At 40.2% G+C, this 23,325-nt stretch overlaps 2 protein-coding genes across 6 annotated transcripts in view; both read right to left on the reverse strand.

Annotated features, from left to right (window-relative positions):
• Window positions 1–272: 272 nt before the first annotated feature.
• tbc1d12b (TBC1 domain family, member 12b) lies at window positions 273–18,288 on the reverse strand. 4 transcript variants are annotated; one of them, XM_083556774.1, is made up of 15 exons: window positions 17,773–18,288; window positions 16,898–17,691; window positions 14,158–14,269; window positions 11,677–11,733; window positions 10,600–10,712; window positions 8,527–8,609; window positions 8,134–8,251; window positions 7,707–7,813; window positions 6,285–6,365; window positions 5,304–5,398; window positions 5,143–5,214; window positions 3,908–4,036; window positions 3,701–3,810; window positions 2,729–2,987; window positions 273–1,341 (listed from the first exon to the last, which is right to left on the reverse strand). In XM_083556774.1, exons 2-15 carry the CDS (start codon window positions 17,611–17,613, stop codon window positions 1,273–1,275), a joined length of 2,121 nt encoding a protein of 706 aa, XP_083412900.1. In that variant the 5' UTR covers window positions 17,614–17,691; window positions 17,773–18,288; the 3' UTR covers window positions 273–1,272. The 4 variants fall into 4 exon arrangements, with proteins under 4 accessions (XP_083412900.1, XP_083412898.1, XP_083412901.1 ...); XM_083556772.1 differs by having other exon boundaries at window positions 14,158–14,299; window positions 17,773–18,261; XM_083556775.1 differs by lacking the exon at window positions 11,677–11,733 and having other exon boundaries at window positions 14,158–14,299; window positions 17,773–18,262.
• Window positions 18,289–20,636: 2,348 nt separating this feature from the next.
• The window catches only part of LOC310734581 (poly [ADP-ribose] polymerase tankyrase-2-like), a 28,486-nt gene continuing 25,797 nt past the window's right edge, over window positions 20,637–23,325 (reverse strand). For both annotated transcript variants that reach the window (XM_083556767.1, XM_083556766.1), the window contains exon 26: window positions 20,637–22,886. In XM_083556767.1, coding sequence (XP_083412893.1) covers window positions 22,827–22,886 — 60 coding nt within the window. In that variant the 3' untranslated portion in view covers window positions 20,637–22,826. The remainder of the gene's footprint in view (window positions 22,887–23,325) is intronic.

Raw genomic sequence — 23,325 nt, forward strand, 5'->3', positions numbered from 1 at the left:
TCCCCCAATCCAGGTGTGCAAACCTCGTTGCGTCAAACCCCCCCAAACTCTTGCGTCAACGCAAAAAAACTGAAAAAAAGTAAAGGGGGTCTGGATAATTTATGTATTAATATAAAACAAGCAGTTCAGATCAGAGTTTTTGAATGCGTTCGTTATTATTTAGCGTACTTTCACTGCATCAATTTCGATGATCAGATTCCATACGGAGATTAGCTTCACGGTCACTGAGTACACGGTGTGTATTTGCATGAGATGCAGGACAAACACCAAGATCACGTTTCCATTCTCGGCTTTATTTACATGTGCTCTACTTTTAGTGGTGTCCACTTCATCACGTATTTACAATTCTGCTCATTACGCAGTATGAAAACTGTACAATAGCAGGGAGTGAGTAGAAAACAAAGTCAGAATTAAAACAAACACACCACAGATTTTTTTCTTAAAATCATAAATCCGAGACGCAGAGCAAAACATTCAAAGCCTCCAACCCCCCCCCTCCCCGAGAGACAAAGCACACTGCAGACAGAGCAGATACATTTGGTCGAATATTAAAACAGACAAAAATGGACAGAATATGTATAGAAGAGAAAAGACTATTTCATCTGAGCATACAGGCGTTTGATAATTTAGTGTCCTCGTTTTTTTTTTCTTTTTTTTGGAGTGAAAAACCTGTCCCATATCCCAGGCTTGTGGAATGAAAAGCTGATTGCGACCAGCATGCAAAGCTTTTTATTCACTGCTTTCGAACCTTCATTGCACATCATAGACATTTTAGTCACAATACTCCTTTTTTTTTTTTTTTAAACAAGTACAGCCTCCTCCTAGTCCTGATGCTCGGTTTAAGAGTAGTGTTAAGAATATCCTTCATCAACATCACAGCTTTAAGTGCAACACGTGAACTGGTGGAGGAAGAAAGCGGCGATATAGTGCGTGACACGGGCAAAGCGCCGTTCCTGTTGGTCCATGTGGAAAAACTAAAAAAATAATGTTTTCGGATGAAATCAATTTGCTGGTGGTGGAATATTTTTTCTTCAGAAATAACTGTGTGTCTTGTATGGGAAAACACACAAGCTTTTCTTTTCCCACAGACTTCTACATTTATTCCTACATCTAATCGCTAGCCATGTCTGTAATACTGCAGGTCGTTTCTATGAGAACCGGTTTTACTCAGCCTTCACGCCGACTCCTTGACCTTCTGCTTATTACAACCTTAGACGGAAAAGACAACACAAAGGACAAAAGACTGAAGGTGTAGCATGAGGATGAGAGGCGTCAGGAGCTTTTCAGGGTAGGGCTGCCACTTTTGTCCGATTCTTTGTCCTTCATTAGTGCACTGAAGACCTACAAAGAAAGGGGATACAAAAAAGACATGTGACACAAGTGACAGGCCGGATGTAGAACAAAGACGACCTGGCAGTATTACATTAGTTATCCAATGCAGATGTTATTCATTTAACACATTCCAACATGCATTCAATCAAGGTGTCAAATCATTTTCTAGAACATCAGCTCCGACAGTTTCAATGCAAAATCAGGTTTCTACATGACTGATGCGCTCGATCGTTTAACATTTTGTAGAAGGACTCGCCCCCTAGAGAAAGTCTGATAGACAGGTGCCTTTTACATTTTCTTGTTGAATTTCGGAGATATCTCAGAGAGAGACACAAACCTCTCGACAATAAAAAATATACTTGTATACTTAAATGTTCTGATTTCTTTGTATGAATTCAAATTTTGTGTCAATAGCCCACTTAGAAATCCCCTTACTGATATAAATGCTGATGTGTCAAATACTTATTTTCCCCGCTGTATATATATAAAAAAAAAAAAAAAAAGTTTAACAAGTCCTTAAATTCTAATTGTACACAAAGCTGCTGTGATAGGAGTGGATTTTAACACTTGTTAGCAGTTGCTGAAAAATAACGGACTTCAGGATGTAGTATTCTGACATCACGCTGCACCACACCACCATGCAGTTTTCTTCAATCAGAAAGCCACAAATTGTATTTACTTTCCCAGCATACTTTGCCAGGCATACAGAATTCCCTTTCCCAATTTTTTTTTTTTTTTAGGGGTGTAACGATACACTTATTTGTACCGACCGGATTCCCGAAGAACATGGTAAGTGGCTTTGTTTATTCTTCGCTTTGCACTTTAAACGCAGTGTAATTGTTTTTTATTATTACTGACCTTGAATAACACCCAAAACGACACCAGAGCTATAAAAAAAAACTAATGTTAGCGTAGTGTTGCTTTTTCTTCTCAAAAAATAATACATAGTCGGACTGCGACTTCCGAATCGACATGGCTGCACACAGGGTCAAAAACAAGGCTATGCTTCTCTTTAAATGCGTTATACTGTATAATCAGGTGTGTGCTTCAGACACATTAGTCACAACTATTAGCCAAAAATACCCATTATGACCTGTGAATTATCTTTTAGTGCACAAACTCTCCTGTTAATAAACTCTTTTTCCATGACAACTCACCGATGGTCAGTGGTGAAGGCTGTTGGTGTGATGCAATGTTATTTTATTGTAATGCAGCCCATGTATGGACTGAAAGTATAGTGTTCTGTGTGTCCTGTATTGTGGTGTAATTGTGTATCCCATTCATGGAAGAAAAATGTGGAAAAGAAAAGAGGTTTCACGTGCAGGCTACAGAACAATATGAAGGCTATAAAAGAAGTCTGGCTTGTGTTGTGGAATGGTGTGGATGTAAGACACACCTGGGACCATTTGCGGTTGCTGCTGGTCATGTGAGTGTTGAGGATGGCGCTGAAGAGGCGCTCCGTGGGGACTTGCTCGGGCAGGCGCGTAAGGAACTGAGCCATGTGGATGAAGTCCATGTGGAGGAGCACGTCCTCGTACAAGCGTAGGATCCCCAGAGCCGTGCGGAACAGGAACTCTTCTCCGTCTCGGCAGAACACGTCCCATACGCGGCAGGCGACGTCTAACGGTAGGGACTTGCTGTAGAGTGTAAAAATCCTGCACATGCGCGCGCACACACAAAAAGGTGCTGCCTTTAGTAGAGAATGTTTACAAGACAGCATTTCATTAAATATAAGGCAAAAACTAATTCGATTTTGACCACGACACCCCTCTGATCTCCAGTCCTGCAGTGAAGATGGGAGTTTGTTACATTAGTGCAGAGCAATATTATTATATTATAATATTATTAATACAACCAAGAAGATCCACAGAAGCTGCACAGCAGTTATGAAAAATGAAGAAATAAATGCTAGTTCTATACTAATCCGGATAAATTTGAAGATGGCCATTTTGTCTAAAAACTACAGTTCTAAGAGGCCATGCATTATAATATTTTATATGATCACGACTTCATTGTCTCCACACGCCCACTGCCAAAAATTGTTACAGCTAATATCCATGATGTATCCGCTTTTTTCACTGAAAACGGTGTCTCAGTGTGGACGGAGAAAAATATGCGCTTTCAAACAAAAACGCATTAGTGTGGACAAGTTAAAGTCAACAATTATTTTGCATTCATAGAGATGCAGACTTTTGAACTGATATTATTAATACCCAACTGTTAGAAACACAACTCCTAGGAATAAAACTCCTCGTTTATATCACTTGATTTCACCTCCAGAGATCATGTCCAGATTCTCCTATTTTATTATTTTATTTTTTTTCTCTTTGTTGCAATTCAAAACATTGCCGTTCCTGCTGCCACTCACCAGTCTATCAAGTAGAGGTCTGGAGTGAGGTTGGAGCTTTGAAAGTGACTGAACAACCTGGGAAGATTTTCCTCAAAGAACACCTCGAACGCCGCAAAGTACTTCAGCATCTGCAAATGAAATTGCACCTCAGCAACGTAAAAACAACAGAAAAACATCTGCTGGATATAAAAAAAATATATATCAAAGTTTTCTTCTCTTCTGTACCAGTTCATGGTCCACTCTGAAAAAAGCCATCTGACAGGGTTTATTCAGGAGGTTGGCGAAGGCGATGAAGGCGTCGGCCTCATCCAGGTTCAGGATCAACACGGCGGCGATAAACGACATTCCCTGCACCTGGAAGCGGTCATGTTAATGATTTAGCACTCGCCGAGCAGCAAGCGGTTTCTAAACACCTACATAACTGTGAATCATTAATGAGTCACATTGCGTTTGGCTGATCTGACATTTTCTGATCATCTGACTTTCTCAGTGCAAACACACAGTGGCATAAATCTGATATTAAAGTCGAGCTCTTGCACAAATCATAGCTGGGCGATTCATCTGTAAGCTGCAATTATGCTTGCAGGGAGAGTAGTAGACATTCAAATCTGCAGTGGTGAAACTTTAAACAGCTGCAGAGTCTGATAAACAATAGATTTGTTTTATTTATTTGTTCAGCACTGTGAAAATTCATGTTATTGACTTGTTTTAAAGTTAACAATGGTCTTTTTTTTTTATGAAAACTTCACATGACCACTGGAAAAATTGACTGTAACCACAATGCATAAGCAGTGTGGACCAGTGATGAAGTACACAAACTATGTACTTAAGTTAAAGTGGAGGTAGAGATACACTGGGTAAAATATGACTCCAGTAAAAGTGCTCCCTTTAAACTTTCTCTTGAGTAAAAGTACAAAAGTATCTGCCTTTATTTATCCAAAGTACTATTGATTTATTATGACTATAATGTTCCTATTATTGTTTTTGTCACAACTCTTTGCTTAATCAACTCAGATTATGTGAAAAGACTCGAATGTTAATCTCAGCACACGATCTATTAATAGAACGACATTAATGAGTCAAACACTGGACTGATATCTACTAAAATGATCATGAGCACAAAATCTTTAGAACCAAATGAATTTTTTTTATTTATTTGCGAGCAGAGAATTTCGGTGTTTAGGTTTATTTACTCTCCAAATGTTCTGCTTGCTGTTGAACTGACGCTCGTACGTTCGTGACAAGTAGATGCCACCAAGCGGCAATCGAAACAAGTTCGGTGACTTGCTGCGTGTTTGACCAGTTCGGTTTTTATCTGCTCATAAATAATAAAAAGAAACGACAGATTTTCAAACATGTAGTTCAGTAAAAAGACTTTCTAATGTAGTGAAATTAAAGTAAAAGTCTCTCATTTTATTTATCCCCCCCCCCCCCCCCCCCAAAAAAAAAAGCACACTCACATATCCCACATCGGGCCGGTAGCAGGTGTACGCTCCGAGTACGCTGTGCAGCAGATCATGGTACGGCCCTCCCTGACAACGAGAGGGAGAGAAGACACAGGTCACAGTTTGTTTATGGGCGCAGATCAAACCTCAGCAGTGTCGATGTTTACCAAACGCACCTTCTGAAAGATGAAGAGCGAGGGGAAGGTGCGAGAAATGTCAAGTTTGATCAGATCCAGGCTGGATTCCCGATCTGCTAGTGACGCCCCACTCTCTGTGGACAACGTGATGGCGTAAGTACATTCATACAATGACATTTTATATCCTGAAAATAATGAAAGCGATACTGAATCAGAAATCGTGAATAATACATCTATAAGTACAGGAAATGTACTTAAGAATGCACCGAAGGAACAGAGAGGAATAGAAAATAAATGATTTGCAAAAAGAAAAAGTGCTTTCTACTCCTTAATTCCGTGCCAGGAATTTTGCTGAAACAACACCAACAAAAAAAAAGAAACCACTACGCCTGCTCATCCAGTTACAATATGAATCATGGTCTTATGACAAATTACTTCAATTTTTTAAAGGGTACAAGACTTGTGTGCTTATTGCCTTTTATGAGGGGGGAATTACCTAGTGACATCCAAAAAGATTTACAAAAAAATGAAAATGGAAAGACAATACAGTATATAATGCATATGCAGCTGTTTTTTTGGGGGTTTTTTTTGGCCCATTTCAAATTGAATCATGGTGCAGTGGCAAAACTTAATTTAAACTCATGGTTAATTGTACCTCAAATTTTGAATATGTTATTAAAATTCTCATTATTTAACTATAACTAAAGTACCAAACACTAAAGGTTATCTCAGCACTCTTTGTCCGTCTGTCTGTCGTGTCTGGAACAAAATACTTTCCAGATTTGTCGGGGAAAAAAAAAAAAAAAAAAAAAATTAAAACACGACTACAGGAAGCGCTTGTGTCGATGGAGATCGGCTTGCAGTTTACCAGAAGCCTGAAGACAGCTGTGTTAAAAAGCTGCAGGGAAAAGCAGCAGTTAAAGCCGCATGCTGTGACTGGGTTTGGTGTCCAAGAGGAAGTTCGTGCTAAGGGGCCCTGCCCAACAAAAACATGTACATGCAGCGTTGGTGAAGACGTACCCTCTGCCTCGACCTCGCTGCCTGTCTCTCTGAAGCTCTTCCAGCGCTCCTTAGCCCGGGAGAGAAAGATCTCGTACAGCTCTGCAAAGAACAAGACGGAAAGACGAGTAAGGAAGGAAGCATGGGGAGAAAGTAAGCAAGCCGGACTTCTCTTGGACACAAACCCAGAGCTGAAACGTTTGGTTATGCAGGTTTCTTTCATTCAGTAACGACACTAATTTTCCTTGAACCTGGCCTAGGTCAATTCTCCTTTTAACCCCCCACAAAAAGATGCTGCTTACACTAGAATGCCTTTCAAACAGACATTATGATACAGACTCTTGGGCAGGGGCGGGGAAATCCTCTACAGATGCAGCATGTACATGTATTCACTTTTGTCCAAATCAACTCACTTAATATCCCAATGGTTTTCAGTACCGGGATTTGAACTCACAACCTTCCATATCTCTAAGCCACAACTGCTTTGGTAGCTGTGGTACAAAAATGTAGTTTTTATTTATTGATTTTTTTTTTCTTTCATTTATTTTAAACTGGACTGTTCTTACCCTTGTGAACTCTGGTCGTTTCACTGTACATAATAAAATCAAAAATTGACACGGGTATGTGTGACTTTTAGAAGTCGTAACCCATAGTAAGCGTCAGAAAGTTCTTCATCACACACGTGATTAACAGCAACAATATTCTAGCTTTTTTTGTTTTGTTTTTTAAATGAACAAGCTTGGCTTAGGTAGCAAATTTTCAGTTGGAGCCAATTGCATGCCTTTCATGTAAATAATTTAGCTGAAAGCTGCTCATCAGACATGAGAATACCTACAAGGATAAAGACAATTATTCCTTGAAACAATTAGAGACATTTCACACCTTTCAAGAGTTATATATATAGAATATTGTTTATAACATTATATTTTTTTTACAAACTAGAATATTGTAGTTAATAGGGCTGCTGCTAATTCTAACTATTATTCCATCGATTAATCGAGTAATTGGATAAGTACTTTCTCTTTATTTATATAGTTTTATATTTATATATATAAACTTGCTCTACGGCACCACTGCTGGCGAACTTTTTGACCGCACTGTATATAAATACAAATATAAAAGTCTATTTCAAATTTCTTTAGAAACAGTGGCCGCACTATTGGGAGTTTTCTTTATGTTTTAGTTTAAAATGATCCCAAACTTCATAAACTCTCCTGTCCAGAGCACTCTAGAGTTTAGCGGGCGGTGCATCAGTAATAATGGTCCGTGGGTCCGTGTTTAGTCAAATAGACTAAATGAATCATTTTTGTAATCGAGTTACTCACACACCTGTTCTTTAATGACTATACTTATTACGCAATTCAGACATAAACAAAGATATCTGAGACCCAGTGTTGTAATTCTTACTTCATTCACTATAAAATCTCTCAATCGTTTGAATACCTGGGGTGATGTTGAGCTCGTTGCCGATGGCTAGGCTCCACACTTTGCCGCGGACATTGGGCGGAAGCCCTTGCCACCAAAGTTCTTTAACCCTGCGTGTGCCACGCCTAAACATTGTGGGAGAAAAAGAAAAGAGTCGTCAAATCACTTAAATGAGCATAATATATATGTATGAATATTGCACATATGAGCTGTATAAAAAAAATTATACAAAATCCATTGCCCAGTCCAAAAGACTCGAGACGTCAAACGACAAAATTAACGAAGTTGAACTTTATGCAAATACAGAGCGACTTGTGATCTGTCTCCTGATTCACTGCAAATGGCAAATCAACCTAGCGTGAGTCACACATATTTATTTATTTTTCCTTTCTAGTGTTGCTCTTCTGCCCCATAATGAATTCAGAAAAGTTGAAAAGTTGCTCACATGCTGTCCCAGTTGGGCAGGACCTCAGTGTTCCAAACCACCATGGCATTAACAATGCTGTCCTCCTGCTTGAAGCGCTCCTTCATCTGCTGCTTCTTCTTCTGGGCCTCCTTCATTTCTGCATGAACACACACGCACGCACGCACGCACGCACGCACGCACGCACGCACACAAAACACACAGTTAAATAAGTGCACTCAAACTTATTAAAAGAAAACTGTGATGAGTGATTAGTCAGCTAGTAATGCATGCAAATTCAGCAGGCTCAAACGCAGTAGCTTTCCATCTGCATTAGTGTTTAGCTGAATTTAATTTAGGGTTGCTTTGAGCAAGTCAATATAAACAGAATAATAGATTCTTCTATGGTATCGTGTCTAAGCAGCTCTTCTTTACCTCTCTTCTTGGCCTCAGCCACCATTTCATCATATTCCTGCCGGTGGCGCTGAGCTTCCTCCTCGGGTTTGGCAGGAAGGTTACTGAGAAGGAAGTGAGCGGGTTTAATAATAAACATAACAGAAAACGAGAAAGTGAATACAACAAAATGTACCGCTGTAGGGACGGGTCATTTGTGTTTTGATGCTTTACTAAGAGCGCATGAGACACGCAGTCTGCTTGAACATCTAGCAGCATCTGATCTGTCAGGGGGTGTTGATTTCATTTCTAAAACTAATTTCTATATAATTTTCTATATAAGAAGATCCGATTGAAAGATTTCTATACATGAACATGCTCTAATAGATAGAGGTTACATGTGGAAATTAAAGCGAGAACATTATACAATGGCTCATACGGTGAGGTTTTTTGGGGGGGTTTCGGAGGGGGTCTGAATCGTCAGCGCTTTGTTACAGTAAAACAAATTACACTTTTCTAACATGTCAAGATGCAGTCCTTCAAGAGAGATAAAAAGAGATGTGAGAAATTGCTATTTTATAAAAGGGAACAAAACACTTCAGTTAGGCTGTTCATTACTCCCTACTTATTTGCAGTCACCGTATGTGATTATCCAAATCATTGTGTCCATATTACAAAAATCCCAAGCCCTAATCAAGAACTTCCAGTATTTACTATCTACCATTCCACTCCAACGTAGGCCTCCTGAATCACAAATCCCTCTCGCATTTCAGCCATCATACATTTCTAATGAGTGCCTGAGAAAAGGGCACGGTTCGTAAGCTCTGTGTGGTGAAACAGGAGCCGCAGAATAAGTTTAAACTCATTTCTGGGTCTTTGTTTGAGGGAAGTGAGTTCCTCGTTGGGCTTGAACGCTACACCACGCAGTGTACACCACACCCTGATCTGCATGCAGAAGAGACGAGGACTGCACACTGCAAGGCTGAGTAACAGGACATCCTGCCTAGAGCTCATTTGGAAGCGCAGCATTGTGTTGTGCTGTATCCGGATACGCCACTAAGGTCAAAGAGGCTCTAATGCTACCTGACACTGATCTCACTTCAGCAGATATGATGGAAAATTGCAATTTCCGAGTCTGGAACATTGAGACGAGGTAAACAGCCTCGTCTTGTGAGACGTCATTGTGTTTTGCTAAACAAATCCAGTCTGGAGGGTGAGAGCCGGTTTTATTGAGACCAGTTTGCATGTATGGACAGTAAAAAATATACAGAACGAAAGAATAAATTGATGCAGAAGGGATGATAACGCACAGCCCAAAGGGTCGCTAGGAACCGGACTGGCAGCCAAGCATGACTTTTTTATCTTAGTAAACAAGAAATCAATTGATACATGTAGTTTCTACAGTAACCACTAAGCACTTGAGGGAAAGGCTGCTAGAAAAATAACCTCTTTATGTGTGAACAAAATTAAACTAAATTAGACGATTGGCATAAATTTGCCTAAATACTTGTCTATTAGAACCATACATCAATAGCCTTTAACAGATAGGAATGAAAACTCTAAATTTTCCCTATTTAACAGGACAGGAAGGAAAGGCATCCAGGGTCCCTACATATTTTTTATTGCAAAATTCCATACTTGTCAGACTTAAATATGCAGAATTCCCTCTGACTCAAATACGCACAATTCCCTAAAGATTTTTAGGATCATATTTAACAAAACACTCTCCAAAGTGGAAAAGTTTGAAAATGCCGTTTTGGCAGAACAGTGTGGACTGTGAAAACTAAGGCTTTCAAAAACGATGACACATTTTAGTCATTGCTGCGACGTTTCAAAGAGCCGGAAAGTAAATAAACACCACACGGAAATGACGTGTGTCGAATAGTCTTGCGTTTTAATACAAAACGGTGGGAGCAGGTAGTTAATACCAGGTAGTTCATATTAGAAGAATTCTCCAATGTAAAAGAAGGTTGGCACGTCTCTGCGTGGTTATAACATTTCGAAAAAGAAAGGGCATACCGATACGTAAGGGGCGTTAAAACGTTTACAAAACACATCCGCTGTAATGTTTACCCGGTATTGTCCAACAATTTGCCCGTTAACCCCAGTACTCACGCTGGCCGGTCTTCTAATATGAGTGCTGTGGTGGACAGTGGCTCAAATTCCAGATTCTTACGTCGCCCTTGACTGGGCTGGGATGGGCTGTTAGCAGCTTTAGCCTCATATTCCTGTGAGGGGAGAAAAAAAAGTCATATAGAGTCAGTACCTGATAGTCAACCCTTCAAAACTGGAGAACTATCACTAAACAGTTGTAACAAAGTTTACAGAAAGAGAAGTGGCTTAATGAAGGGGTTGTGAAAGATGAATGAGGCAGCGAGAGACAGATGATAGGAATCAAGATCACAAGGACCACTGGGCCTTTAGGCCATGGCGTGTGATCTTCATAATTATGAGGAAATGAAAGGGTCACAATAACTCCACACGGAGGACATGTCTAAAAAGATGACCTCACTGGGTACCCAAATAAGTTGTGACTCTTTACTAATAATAAGTCCAACACAACGTCTGGAATATAGAATAGAAACAGTTCCTTATTCTTTCTGTTTTGTGCCATAGATGATGTCCACAGAAAATAGTACAAAGATACTGCTTTTAGAGTCAAAATGCTCGATAGTTATTTGCACATAAGGAGCTGTAGCACTGAAGACATGTGCGCAGTCACAAAGCAACTGCTAAAAAGTGGAAAAAAAAAAAAAAAGGAAAATGAGGGATGAGCATGATTCTTATGATGGATACAGAAAATGCAGGCAGACAAAACCTCATATGGGAATATTCTCTTCAGACATGTAGACAGCATTTATTCTAGTTACACATTTGATCTGGTACAGTAAAACCTGCATAAGAACAAAGCTGAATAAAGAAACCTACTTGAAAGTGAATGCACAGATGGCAGAAAAGCAGAAGAGGGACACGGCGACTTCCCTGAGGCTAATTAATCAGCGCACATCAGCATTTCTAAGCCTAACACATCCGCAAGCCAGCAAAACGACTTCTGGGCAAGCGCCCAGGAAAGCAGGCGCGAGCATGGGACAATATCGATGGTTGAAATAAACCAATGGAAGGCGACGCTCCATGCAGAGATGACGACATGTAAGAACAATAGATTAAAAAAAACAAAACAAAAAGCCATACCCCTGTGCTTAAGAGATTGGGAGTTGAAACAGACGTGAGACTGCCTGGGTTATTCTCCTAAAGAAAGAAAGAGAACAGACTACACTCAGGTTTTTTTTTTTTTGTTTTTTTTTTTTTTTTATAGCAACAAAAATAAAGCTCTGGAAAATTGCCAGTGCGTTTTTACCTTATTGCTTTAGATAATGGACATTTATATGCAACGTCCAGGTTTGTGCAGTGTTTACATACAACTTTAAATTACCTGTCTATTCGTACATGTAATTTAAAGTGGTATGTAAACACTGCACAAACCCTGGACGTTGCATATAAATGTCCATCATCTAAAGGAATAAGGTTGAAACGCACTGGCAAGTTTGTGAACATGTTCAACACTGAGAAAACATCGGTACAGAAGGTCGAGACTGGCCGAGGTCGTGGATAAGTGTAGAGGTTGAGAAGGCAGATTACTGGCCACGTACTTGCTTGAGTAAACACTAGAAGAGACTCGAACGCGAAGAACGAATTCACGTGATTCACGGTGATACAACCTGGCCAGAATCCGCACACGTTATTTAAAAAGAGAAATAAACACGCATACAGCCTGCTGGATATCTGGATTTTTTTTGTGTGGTCTTCACACACACCCCGAAGGGGTGTTTGTTTATTTATTTATTTAAGATCTGAACTCGATTGTATTCACTTCCACAAGAAGAGAAATCAGGCCAGCATGCTGTTGAAACCCTCCCAATGCCTTGTTGATAAAATCATCATGTTTAATTCCTGGCTCCTCTCCATGTGCAGTAAACGGGTGCTGTCCTTCGTTTCGCTCGTTCGCTTTAGGTTGTTCCTAAACTAAACCGCACTTCTTGATAGAAACCTCTTTAGTCTGAGAGAAAAAGAAAAAAAAAAAAAGAAAGAAAGAAATCAATAGAACACTGATGAATGAACTGGCAGTTTTCCAAACTGCATGGAAGGAGAACCTTCAGGTACATAAGAAGAATTTTATTCCAGCAAGATCAGCGTCTCTGATCTCAGCAAGGGAAAGAGACAACAACAAATATAATCCTGTATATAATATATAAAACAGTTGCAAAGACGGCGAAGGTCACAACCAAACACTAAACCAAACACTAGTAACTGTGATGAATAAATTTGTTTTAGTAAAAAAAAAAATTCAATAGTTCCCCACAATAACATTACCATTATAATTTATAAAGAAACCAATATAAAATTAATAGTGGGGCACTGAGAATCCTTACGCTATCCAATAGTCTAAATTTGATTCATACAATTGTCATAGATTTAAAGTTTTGGGTTTCCTGACTCGAAACCTTCATCAAACTATGTACTAAATCCGAAACCTATGTATTGATAACTAATTAAATCGAGACTTTGACCCTTGTCAGTTGTTAAATTAAAAACCAACTATAGCTCAAGTCTATAGTACAGTAGCTATACATACTTATAGGAATCACATACATTAATTACTTCAATCAGGGTTGAAGCCTAATCAGAGAAAGCACTGGTTACAGTAGGAAATGACCTACAAATGTCGCATGTCCACTATGTCACCTTGTAGGTACTGAAAGCCAAGAATGTTATTATATTCAACACACTGTGTTGTAGTTAATAAAAGGGCTCATTCCTCACCGTGGTCTTATCTTATTGCCTGCTTTTAGTTTATAAATGTTATGCTCTCAATGCATAAGAATTAGTCCAACATTGTTTCTACTAAACTTATTATCAATAACTACTTATAAACAACCTATTAGTTTCCACAGAAATGCTGATGAAATGTAGGTTCCAGCTGTAATCACGTGAGAGACAACGGCTTCATAACGCTGAGGAATGTATGAGAGAGTGACATTTGCTCCTGGGTGCCAAGTGACTTCCTCGTACTTATTCCGGAGAAAGCAAAAGCATTTCTACTAAGTACACGTGTATGTAGAAGTGAGCTCTGATTATAGAGTAACTCTGAATGGTCATTCGGTTGTATCGTGCGCAGTAGTGAAAGTGCTTGGTGTGAATTTTGTCTCGAGTCTCTTGCTTCCTGTAGGTTCGTCTATTGTGGTCTGGTTGTTCCAGTAGGTGTGGAAAAACTCTCGATGAGTTCAAAATGTAGCAAGAAGAGTTTGTGAATAGGATTTTGTGTCTTCATGCTAGGAGAAGTGTTCTTATCACTGAAACACACTTGTGTCAGCTATGTTTGTTGTACAATCGTCACTGAGACATTTCAGCCTACTTCTTTTATGGTGAAATATCTGCTATTTCAGGCCATTTTGTCTAACCATCTGGAAAGATTGAAAAATTGCACAATCTTGTCAGTTTTGCACCAACACTGTACATGCTGCGTAGTCTTGCTTAATCAAGGTGATACCGGTATTTCAAGAAACCCACACAACACTAGGTCAGCTTTGAAATATTAAAAATAGCAGGATGTGAACAAATTCTTGACATTGTATTTTTTTTTTTTTTTTACAGAAATATGTGAAAGCAGTAGACCTGTTGGATGGTTTTGCAGTCCTTGGGAGGGCTTTCTCTCAGTGGGACCTTCCCAAACAGCTTCCAGCCAGGAGCACTTGCAGACTCTTTCTGCTTTCTGGAGAACAGGCCCCTGGCAAACACACAAGCAAGAAGTGTTCGTCTATAAAAAAAAAAAAAATCTGTGAACAATCAGACAAAAACAAAATGCAGCCTGGTGTAACTCATGTCAAATTGTCGAACGGAAAAAACCAAAGTCTGATGGAGAAATGAAAGGCAGTACGTGGACATGTAAATGAATCTCTAAGCAAAACACATAGCCCATGACGTTTCCTGGTATTGTTCCACTTTTTGCAGACTGTTTGCAGAAGTGCAAGTGGTAAAACACAGCGCAGATCTGTAACCCAGTTTTGCATGCAGCCATTATAACGTCCTGCTGAACGATAAACAATGAAGACTAATATATATTGCTATAAGCTTTCTCCTCCCCAGCCTGTTTCTGTTTGTGATGGTTTTTTTCCCCCCATTCTTTTCTTAGATTTATTGATATTTTCACGACGACCTGATATACTTAATCGTCAGGTCATTGGCTCAGAACAGAAAATGTGCAAAATCTGATCCACTACAGAAGCGATGATTGATATCAAAGCAATAATTATTCTTCGTGTCAGACCGACGTATCCTTGGCTTTCAGCTTAAACACTGGTGAGGTTTCACGTCGCTGTGTTCTGAATTGTTTGCGCTCAGCATCAAGGTCGATCTCAAGAGCTTTGGTTTATCTTTCGAACACCTACACACTGTATTTGCACACTTGGATATAGTCAATCAATCAGAAATGCTAATGGGTTTAAATAGAATATAAATAAATATTGTGGGACCAAACGTTTGTCCTGATTTCGAGGGAGGACAAAGCAGAAGCACAACATACCACAAACCTAACCATCTTATGTAATATAATAGCGAGCAGGATTGTGTATAAGTACCGGAACAATGTTGATTAATTCTGGTGCCTGGTTTTAATAGTTTGCATGAAGAAGAAACCAAGCGAAAGACTTTTGCACTCCGGGGATTTTCATGCACAAGCACTATATAGAGTTTACAGTAAATACCCCAAAAAACGAGACAAATCAACTGAGCTGCAGAGTTGAGGGCGGAAACACCTTGATGATGAGTAAGAACAGTCTCGCTGGTTCAAGACTACTGTACACTAGGCTGATCACACTGTACAACCGTGCTGAGCAGAAAAGCACCTCGGAACGGACGTCAACACTAAACTCCTTTCAGAAATGGAAATATAAAACTACAGGTGGATATCTGAACAATGGAAAAACCATCACCTGTCAAAAGCATTTATTCAGTCTGAGCCAAGGGACAGAAGGTTTCAATCGAGGACATGGATTTTGCTGACAGTGACCGGATTCTACAAGTTGACGAATGTTGGTTAAGTGTAACACTATGGTTTAAAAACTACACTTCAAGTTGCAGTTAAGAAACAATGAATTCTCACTCGAGATCACTACAGGAACCGACTATCATTAAAGACATTGTGTACTTTTGTGCAGACCCATCCTGCTGCATGGATAATAAGGAAACAACAGCTCACTATAATGATTTTGCACACTAGTGAGATTATATTTTACCCTCTGCACAGAAGTATTACCTTCCCGTTATACAGAGCTCTAGCAGACTGCTCCTCAGTACTGAAGACTTTTAGGAAATATGCATCCCCAAATATATATATTTATATATTCTACCTAATATAGGTCCCCTGGTGGTCTAGTGGTTAAGATGCAGCGCTCCCACCGCTGCGACCCGGGTTCGATTCCCGGTCAGGGAACCATCCCCAGCCACTCTCAGTGCCGGTCCCAAGCCCGGATAAATTGGGGAGGGTTGCGTTAGGAAGGGCATCCAGCGTAAAACATGTGCCAAATCAAACGTGCAGAGGATCCGCTGTGGCGACCCCTAACGGGAGAAGCCGAAAAGAAAGTTTTTTTTTTATATATTCTACCTAATATGTGCTAGTGGTCCTGTGGGTAGTGCCACACACACCTTAACAGATGTGGTTTCCAGATAATTCACGCGACTCTGTTTATGTTTTTCTGACAGCATTTTTTATGAACAGTACATATTTAATCTACATATTTGTCTAAAAGCAATTCCCTGCTCATTAATAGTCTTCTCGGTTGGGTTACACATTAAATGTTCTCAGTCCGTTCCACCGTTCCGTTCCCTCTGTCCATCTACACTTCCTCTATACAGCTACTTCTGTTTCATTTCCTAACACGCTTTATTTGGGTCAACTTCAGAGCCCTTCTGTCAGACCATTCCAGGTCTTGAAGATCCTACATATTTTATCATCTGGCTGTCAGGTGTGCTTGGAGGTGAAGCAGGATCAAATGATCAATTATTAATTATCAACTAGTGAGAATTGGTTTCAGACCCTGGGTTACATGTGATAATGATTAACATCTGCCCGTATTTGAATGTGAGCAGGCCAAGCCCAGCATTTCAGGTCTGATTACAGGAGGACACGTTGGTCTCTTGGGAATCTGTGCATCAGTCTTTCAGCAGCGTGCGTGTGGAATGTGTATGAATAATGGCGTGCGTTCTGACCCCGAGTTACTGATTAGCTTTCCACCTACAGAGCAGAAGATCTCAACCGTTCACCTCTCAGCAGCCTCATAAAATGAAACTACTCCATTCCAACATCTGCAAAAACCCTTTCATTAAAGCTCGGGCGACAGAGACAACGGTTTCCCACCTGCCAAAGATCTCGGAGATGACGTGTTTCTTCTGTCTTAGGGCCGGCTCGGCAACGTCGACCACGTTGTCTGGGGCACTCTGGCGCCGACTGATTTCATACGTGTTCCTCGAGCTCAGGTTCACGTCCACGAAAGCGGGGTTTGGGCAAGACTCGCTGTCGTCAGGGCTCGAGAGAGTCTGGGAGGAGCACGGCTCAGCTTCTGATATGCAGTCATTAGAAGCAGTTTCCGAATCCCTGGTCCGATTGACGGCCTCCGAGCTGGACGATGATGACCTTCGACCTGACCTCAAAGCGCCAGGCTGATCTTCATCAACATCAACGTCATCACCAGGGCTCACGTGACCTGACTGAGGTCTTGAAGCGGAGCTGGTAGACGGTGCAGATGAGGACGCAGCATCAGCATTCAAGATCAGAGCACCGTTAGCCAGCACCTCCGCCGACGCGGGGCATGAGCAGTTCTGAGACGGGTCACGGGCCTCGCACCCGCAGCTCACGTGACCGTTCGGGAGCTTGATCGCGGCATGCGGATTGGCTGTACCGGTGTAAAGCGGTACCGTGCGGTCCTGGGCAGTCTCCTCGCGCGTCGGGCATCTGTCGTTTTCGTCGGCGTGCCGGAAGTTGTCCTCCTGTGGGTCCGGTCCGTCCATTTCCAATTTGTTATCCTTAACATGAGCGGCGGAGGGTGTTGGTCTGCCTTCGGCTGACGCGACCATCAGCTCCGTCTGTGACTCTGTGTCGTGTCCGTCAATGGCGGCATGACCGGGACCGGATCCCAACGGCGGCGGAGCGACCTGTAACGAAACCAATCATATTCTTATCCCCAATGTGCACACACTCATTTGACAAATCCTTCGCTTAGCTAGAACACGTACCCCAGTCCCTGTGCGGTGTCACGGATCTCCGAGACGCCTCGGCTTTTTATCCACTTTTATCCGCAGACCGACACGGCGGTGGAGCTGGGCCTTTCCGCGCTCACATCAGCTGAACAAACGCCTAGCTTTCTAACCGAAATCTGTCTAATCACACCATCTCTGATACACGTCTAGTTCTCGGCTCGGTTCCTGCTCACGGTCCAAGTCTTCACTCGGCTCCATAACCACAGTAGCGACCTAAAGCTGCAGTGCCTCCACAGTTAGCACTTCCTCCTCGCTTAACATGTCGGGAAAATCTTTCGCCTGGATGCTAAAACGTGAACCGTGTGGTGTCTCTGAGGGGTAAACGATTACTGATTTAAAAAAAAAACCCGATGCCACTCAGTTAAACCAACACTTTCCAGGTTTAAACCCGGTAGTTTTGCCCGCTAGCTCTCTCTCTGCTTCGGCCCTGAACTGCAGCCATCTTGAAAATGCCGATGACGTCATGAGGGGGGGGTTGAAACCAAAGGGAAACGGGTCACAAGGCGCCCCCTGCTGTTCAGTGTTTATATTACTTATCCTAGTCACGCACAGTGGACAGTTCAACTAGTTACCGAAACACAACACTTCAACTAGTTACCGCAACACACCAGTTTAACTAGTTACCGAAACACAACACTTCAACTAGTTACCGCAACACAACAGTTCAACTAGCTACCGAAACACAACACTTCAACTAGTTACCGAACACAACAGTTCAACTAGTTACCGCAACACAACAGTTCAACTAGTTCGTGAAACACACTAGTTCAACTAGTCACTATAACAAAACAGTTCAACTAGTCACTATAACAGTTCAACTAGTCACTATAACAGTTCAACTAGTTACCGAAACACACTAGTTCAACCAGTCACTATAACAGTTCAACTAGTCACTATAACAGTTCAACTAGTTACCGCAACACACCAGTTCAACTAGTTACCGAAACACACTAGTTCAACTAGTTACCGCAACACAACAGTTCAACTAGTTACCAAAACACACTAGTTCAACTAGTCACTATAACAAAACAGTTCAACTAGTCACTATAACAGTTCAACTAGTCACTATAACAGTTCAACTAGTTACCGAAACACACTAGTTCAACTAGTCACTATAACAGTTCAACTAGTCACTATAACAGTTCAACTAGTTACTGCAACACACCAGTTCAACTAGTTACCGCAACACAACAGTTCAACTAGTCACTATAACAGTTCAACTAGTCACTATAACAGTTCAACTAGTTACTGCAACACACCAGTTCAACTAGTTACCGCAACACAACAGTTCAACTAGTCACTATAACAGTTCAACTAGTCACTATAACAGTTCAACTAGTTACTGCAACACACCAGTTCAACTAGTTACCGCAACACAACAGTTCAACTAGTCACTATAACAGTTCAACTAGTCACAGTAACACAACGGTTCAACTAGTCACCATTACCCATTAGTTCCCATAGTCACGGTAACACAATTCCACTAGTCACCACAGCCCAACAGTTCACCAAGGCACAATTACCCTTCAGTTCAACCATTCTCTATAATACAACAGTTCAACTAGTTACTATTACACACTAATTCAACTAGTCACCATTACATACCAATTTAACTAATCACCACAACAGTTCAACTAGTCATCTTATTACAACGGTTTAAGCCAAGCCAATATACAGTAATAGCTTCCTAGTCCCTATAACAACACTACAACAGCTGTACAACATACAAAACACTATAACAGCTAGTTAATACAACACAACAGTTCAGCTAGTCATCATAATGTCCTCAAAACAAATATTCCACCTGTTGACAAAAGGTGCAGGAAGAAAAAGCATATTGGCTCCAACACAGCCAAAACATTAATGTACATATTTAAATAATGAGGCTGATATTTTAATAAAGTTATATACTATTAAAAAAAAAATATTTCATTGTAACATTATTCAATTCAGTTACATCTGTTACATCATGCTGTCAGAACTGAGCATCAGAACTGAGTTCCTAAAGGACGCAAGTCATGGGACGTTGTGCTTTTTGACATTTTCAAATCATTCCACATTTAGTCCCTCCTTGATCCTTTTGTCAATTTACGTTGTTTGCTGTAGCACCTCGGTCCTGGGAAATGTTGTTACTGCACTGTATATGGTTAAAATGGCAATAAAACCATACTTGACTTGACTTTGCTCTTATAGTAACCTTTACTCTCCTGAGAAGGCTTTCCACAAGATTTTTCAGTAGTGTGATCATATATATATATTTGTGATCATCCAGCTACAAGAACATTAGTAAAGTCAGGCTCTGAAGTCAGGTGAGAAGGTCTAGGGTGCAGATGGTGTTTCAGTTCATCCCAAAGTTGGGGTAGAGGTCAGGGTTCTGTGCAGGACACTTGTGTTCCTCCAGCCCAAATTTGTTAAACATGTCTTCATGGAGCTCACTTTCTGCACAGAGACATTGTGATGCTAAAACAGGTTGAAGTCTTTTAGGTTCGGTGAAAGTAAATTGTAATGCTACAGCATACACCGACATCTTATACAATTAAATGGCAACCTTGTGGCAAGAACCATATATAGGTGTGATGGTCATGTAACCACTTACTTTTGTATATATTATGTGTGAAGCTTGCGAAGACTGTATTAACACTGGAGCCTACTGGGAACCACTGCATGGAATGTTTGTGTTTGTTGCTGAAACTGGAACACTTATGTCTATGTTGAACTAAATGATGGCCTGTTTTACACACCCTGAATGGGACAGGAGTCCGTCTCGGGGCATCATGCACACACTCATTTACACTATAACTATTTTGCTCAGTCTCGTGTGCAAATAAACAAATACACGGTTCTTTAGTTCTCTATTTATTGCCCTGGCCATGGAACACTCAAGAAGCGCAAAGCAAAGCATCTCAAACATGACATTACAAAGAATACCATGCACAACAAGCATCATCAGAAAGACGTTACAGAACAATGGGGTAAGATGTCTAACTCGGTTACTGTGAAAACAAACTGGCCACCATGTTCAGCAAGAAAGGATCCTGTGAGAAAGATTTCTGCATTCCCAGTACTGTTTTAAACACAGCGCCGTTAACTTCTTCTCATGAGTTGCACAAGTTTGACCTACTTACTATCTGGTGTGTTAGTTAACTGGGGACACCTGCAAAATCAAAATGTATCAAAATAATTACTGAATTATTTCGCCACTTTAAAAAAACCCTCAGTTCCTACTCATTAAATGTACGATTTATGGAAGGATGTCTCTCATTTAACATCTGGTCTCTTCAAAGCAAGACTGATGATAAAACTTTTAAAAGGTTGTCTTCAACAAACAACATCTTTGTAGAGAGCAACAATTCTAAGTCTCAAATCCTCAGAGAGTTTTTTTCCCATGAGGTGCCATGTTGAACATCCAGTGATCAGTATGAGAGAGTTGTACTCAAAGCACCTAATTGTAGCTGGTTGAATACAAGATTCACAAATTTACATTTACCTTTGCATGGTTACGCGACATACAGCTGTTATCACTTAGGGTGTACTCACTTTTGTTGCCAGCTATTTAGACAATAATGGCTGTATGTTGAGTTATTTTCAGAGGACAGTAAACATTTTGCTGTCAACAAAAAAAAAGCGACATGAAATGTTAAAACAGCTACCGAGAGGCAATGCTGACGGTGCATTAAAACAATACTGAAATGCAGAATACATTCCGTTTCCTTCATCACAGGGTACATGAGTATCAAACACCCATCCATATCTATGTGTAGGACATTTGAGAACAGCACCATTAAAACGGAATGAAACCGACACCTTGAACTTGATGTCATCCCTGTGCAACAATATTTATTACGTTTCTTGCTCTAGCTGTGATATTTAAAGCTACAGAGCATAGGATTCTTTCTGAAGAAAATAAATATTAGTCCCTACTGGGACAATAGTATAAGATGTTTATAAGATGACGTTCCTGAGTTTTGAGTCACCCTGATAATCCTGTTTTCCCATCGGAATCACCTGGTAAGCTAAGATACATAAAGGTCATCATGCCTGACTTTGGGCACAAAAGAAGTCTGAGGAGGCAATGGCAGGCTAGAGCTGGCAGCCAATCACAGAAGAGAGAAAGAGAGAGTGAGTGATAGAGAGGAACTACTATTAGCCAGTTGTAAAGCTAATTGTTCTAATGTACTATAGACCTATAGGAGGTCCATATATTCGGATATTATACTTGGTTATATCAGACGAGAGTGATTTGAGGAATCTGTTCAACATCAAATCATCATCTGGTGTTGGCTTTAGCTAGTATGCTTACGTTATCTGGTTTACGCCAAACGTTCTTGTCAGGCCACTTGCTATAAAATTGTTCTTTAGACTATAATTTAGCCAGAGAGTTTGATCATCTTACATGCACTTGTGCACTTAAAAGTCGGTGTACGACGGTAACAGCTTATAACTATATCAAATACTTGAGCGCCATTGGTGTCGATATATCTGTATGAAATGACACTAATCCAACATGCTACTTTGTTATTTTTTTACCCCAGAGGAGGTTAAATTTCAAAATTGTACATCCTGTAGCTTTAACTGGATGACCCCAAACCAAAGGACCTATGAAGCCGGCATATATTTTATACATCACACATAGCATAGAATCTTTATAATACAAATATCAATAAATCAACATGCTTGTACAAAAAAAAAAAATATATACACACATATATATATATATATATATATATATATATATATATATATATATATATATATATATATATATATATATATTTATATACACAGTTGTCTTTGTAAAATAAATAAGCCACATTTGTGCATTAGGCCTTCCTGAAAAGTGTTGATTTACAGTGTTTCATGACTGACTTGAAGGATGAGATCTTCTGCTGAGGAACAGGACAGTGATCGGTGCACACACGTTGAGTAGAGAATTAACTGTAACATGATAAATATTGAGTGCAAAGAAAGAACGGTAGAAAAAAAACAAACTACGAAACGGAAGTGTGCAAAACAGTCCTTTCTGATGGGTCTTAATCCAGAGTTCCCTCCGGTTTGATAATCTGATAGGTGATCAAATATTCCGGGTAAGCCTGAGGAGGAACGATATCATTAGAAGTAAAACAACAACAACAACAACAACAGCAACAACAACATATAGAGAGGTGCCCTGAATAGAATTCCAACCCAACACTCCAGTGTTTAAAGTAGAGATGTACTGGGTAAAATAAGACTCCAGTAAAAGTAAAGGTGCTCCCCTTAAACTTTCACTTGAGTAAAAAGTATATGTATATGTACTTAACTATTCAAAGTACTATGATTTATTATTGCTATAATGTTCCATTTATCAGCTTTGTAGTACTCTTTGCTTAATCAACTCATTTTATGCTAAAACACTCTAATGTTACTCTCGGCACAAAATATCTAAAAAGAGAATGTTCATGAGTCAAACACTGATTGATATCTACTAAAATTATCACAAAATCTAAACTACTTCAAAAAAATCACGCAAATAAAGACACGGATCTTGTG

Source organism: Silurus aristotelis, assembly GCF_946808225.1.
Source record: "Silurus aristotelis genome assembly, chromosome: 12".
In the NCBI taxonomy this organism is placed as follows: Eukaryota; Metazoa; Chordata; class Actinopteri; order Siluriformes; family Siluridae; genus Silurus; species Silurus aristotelis.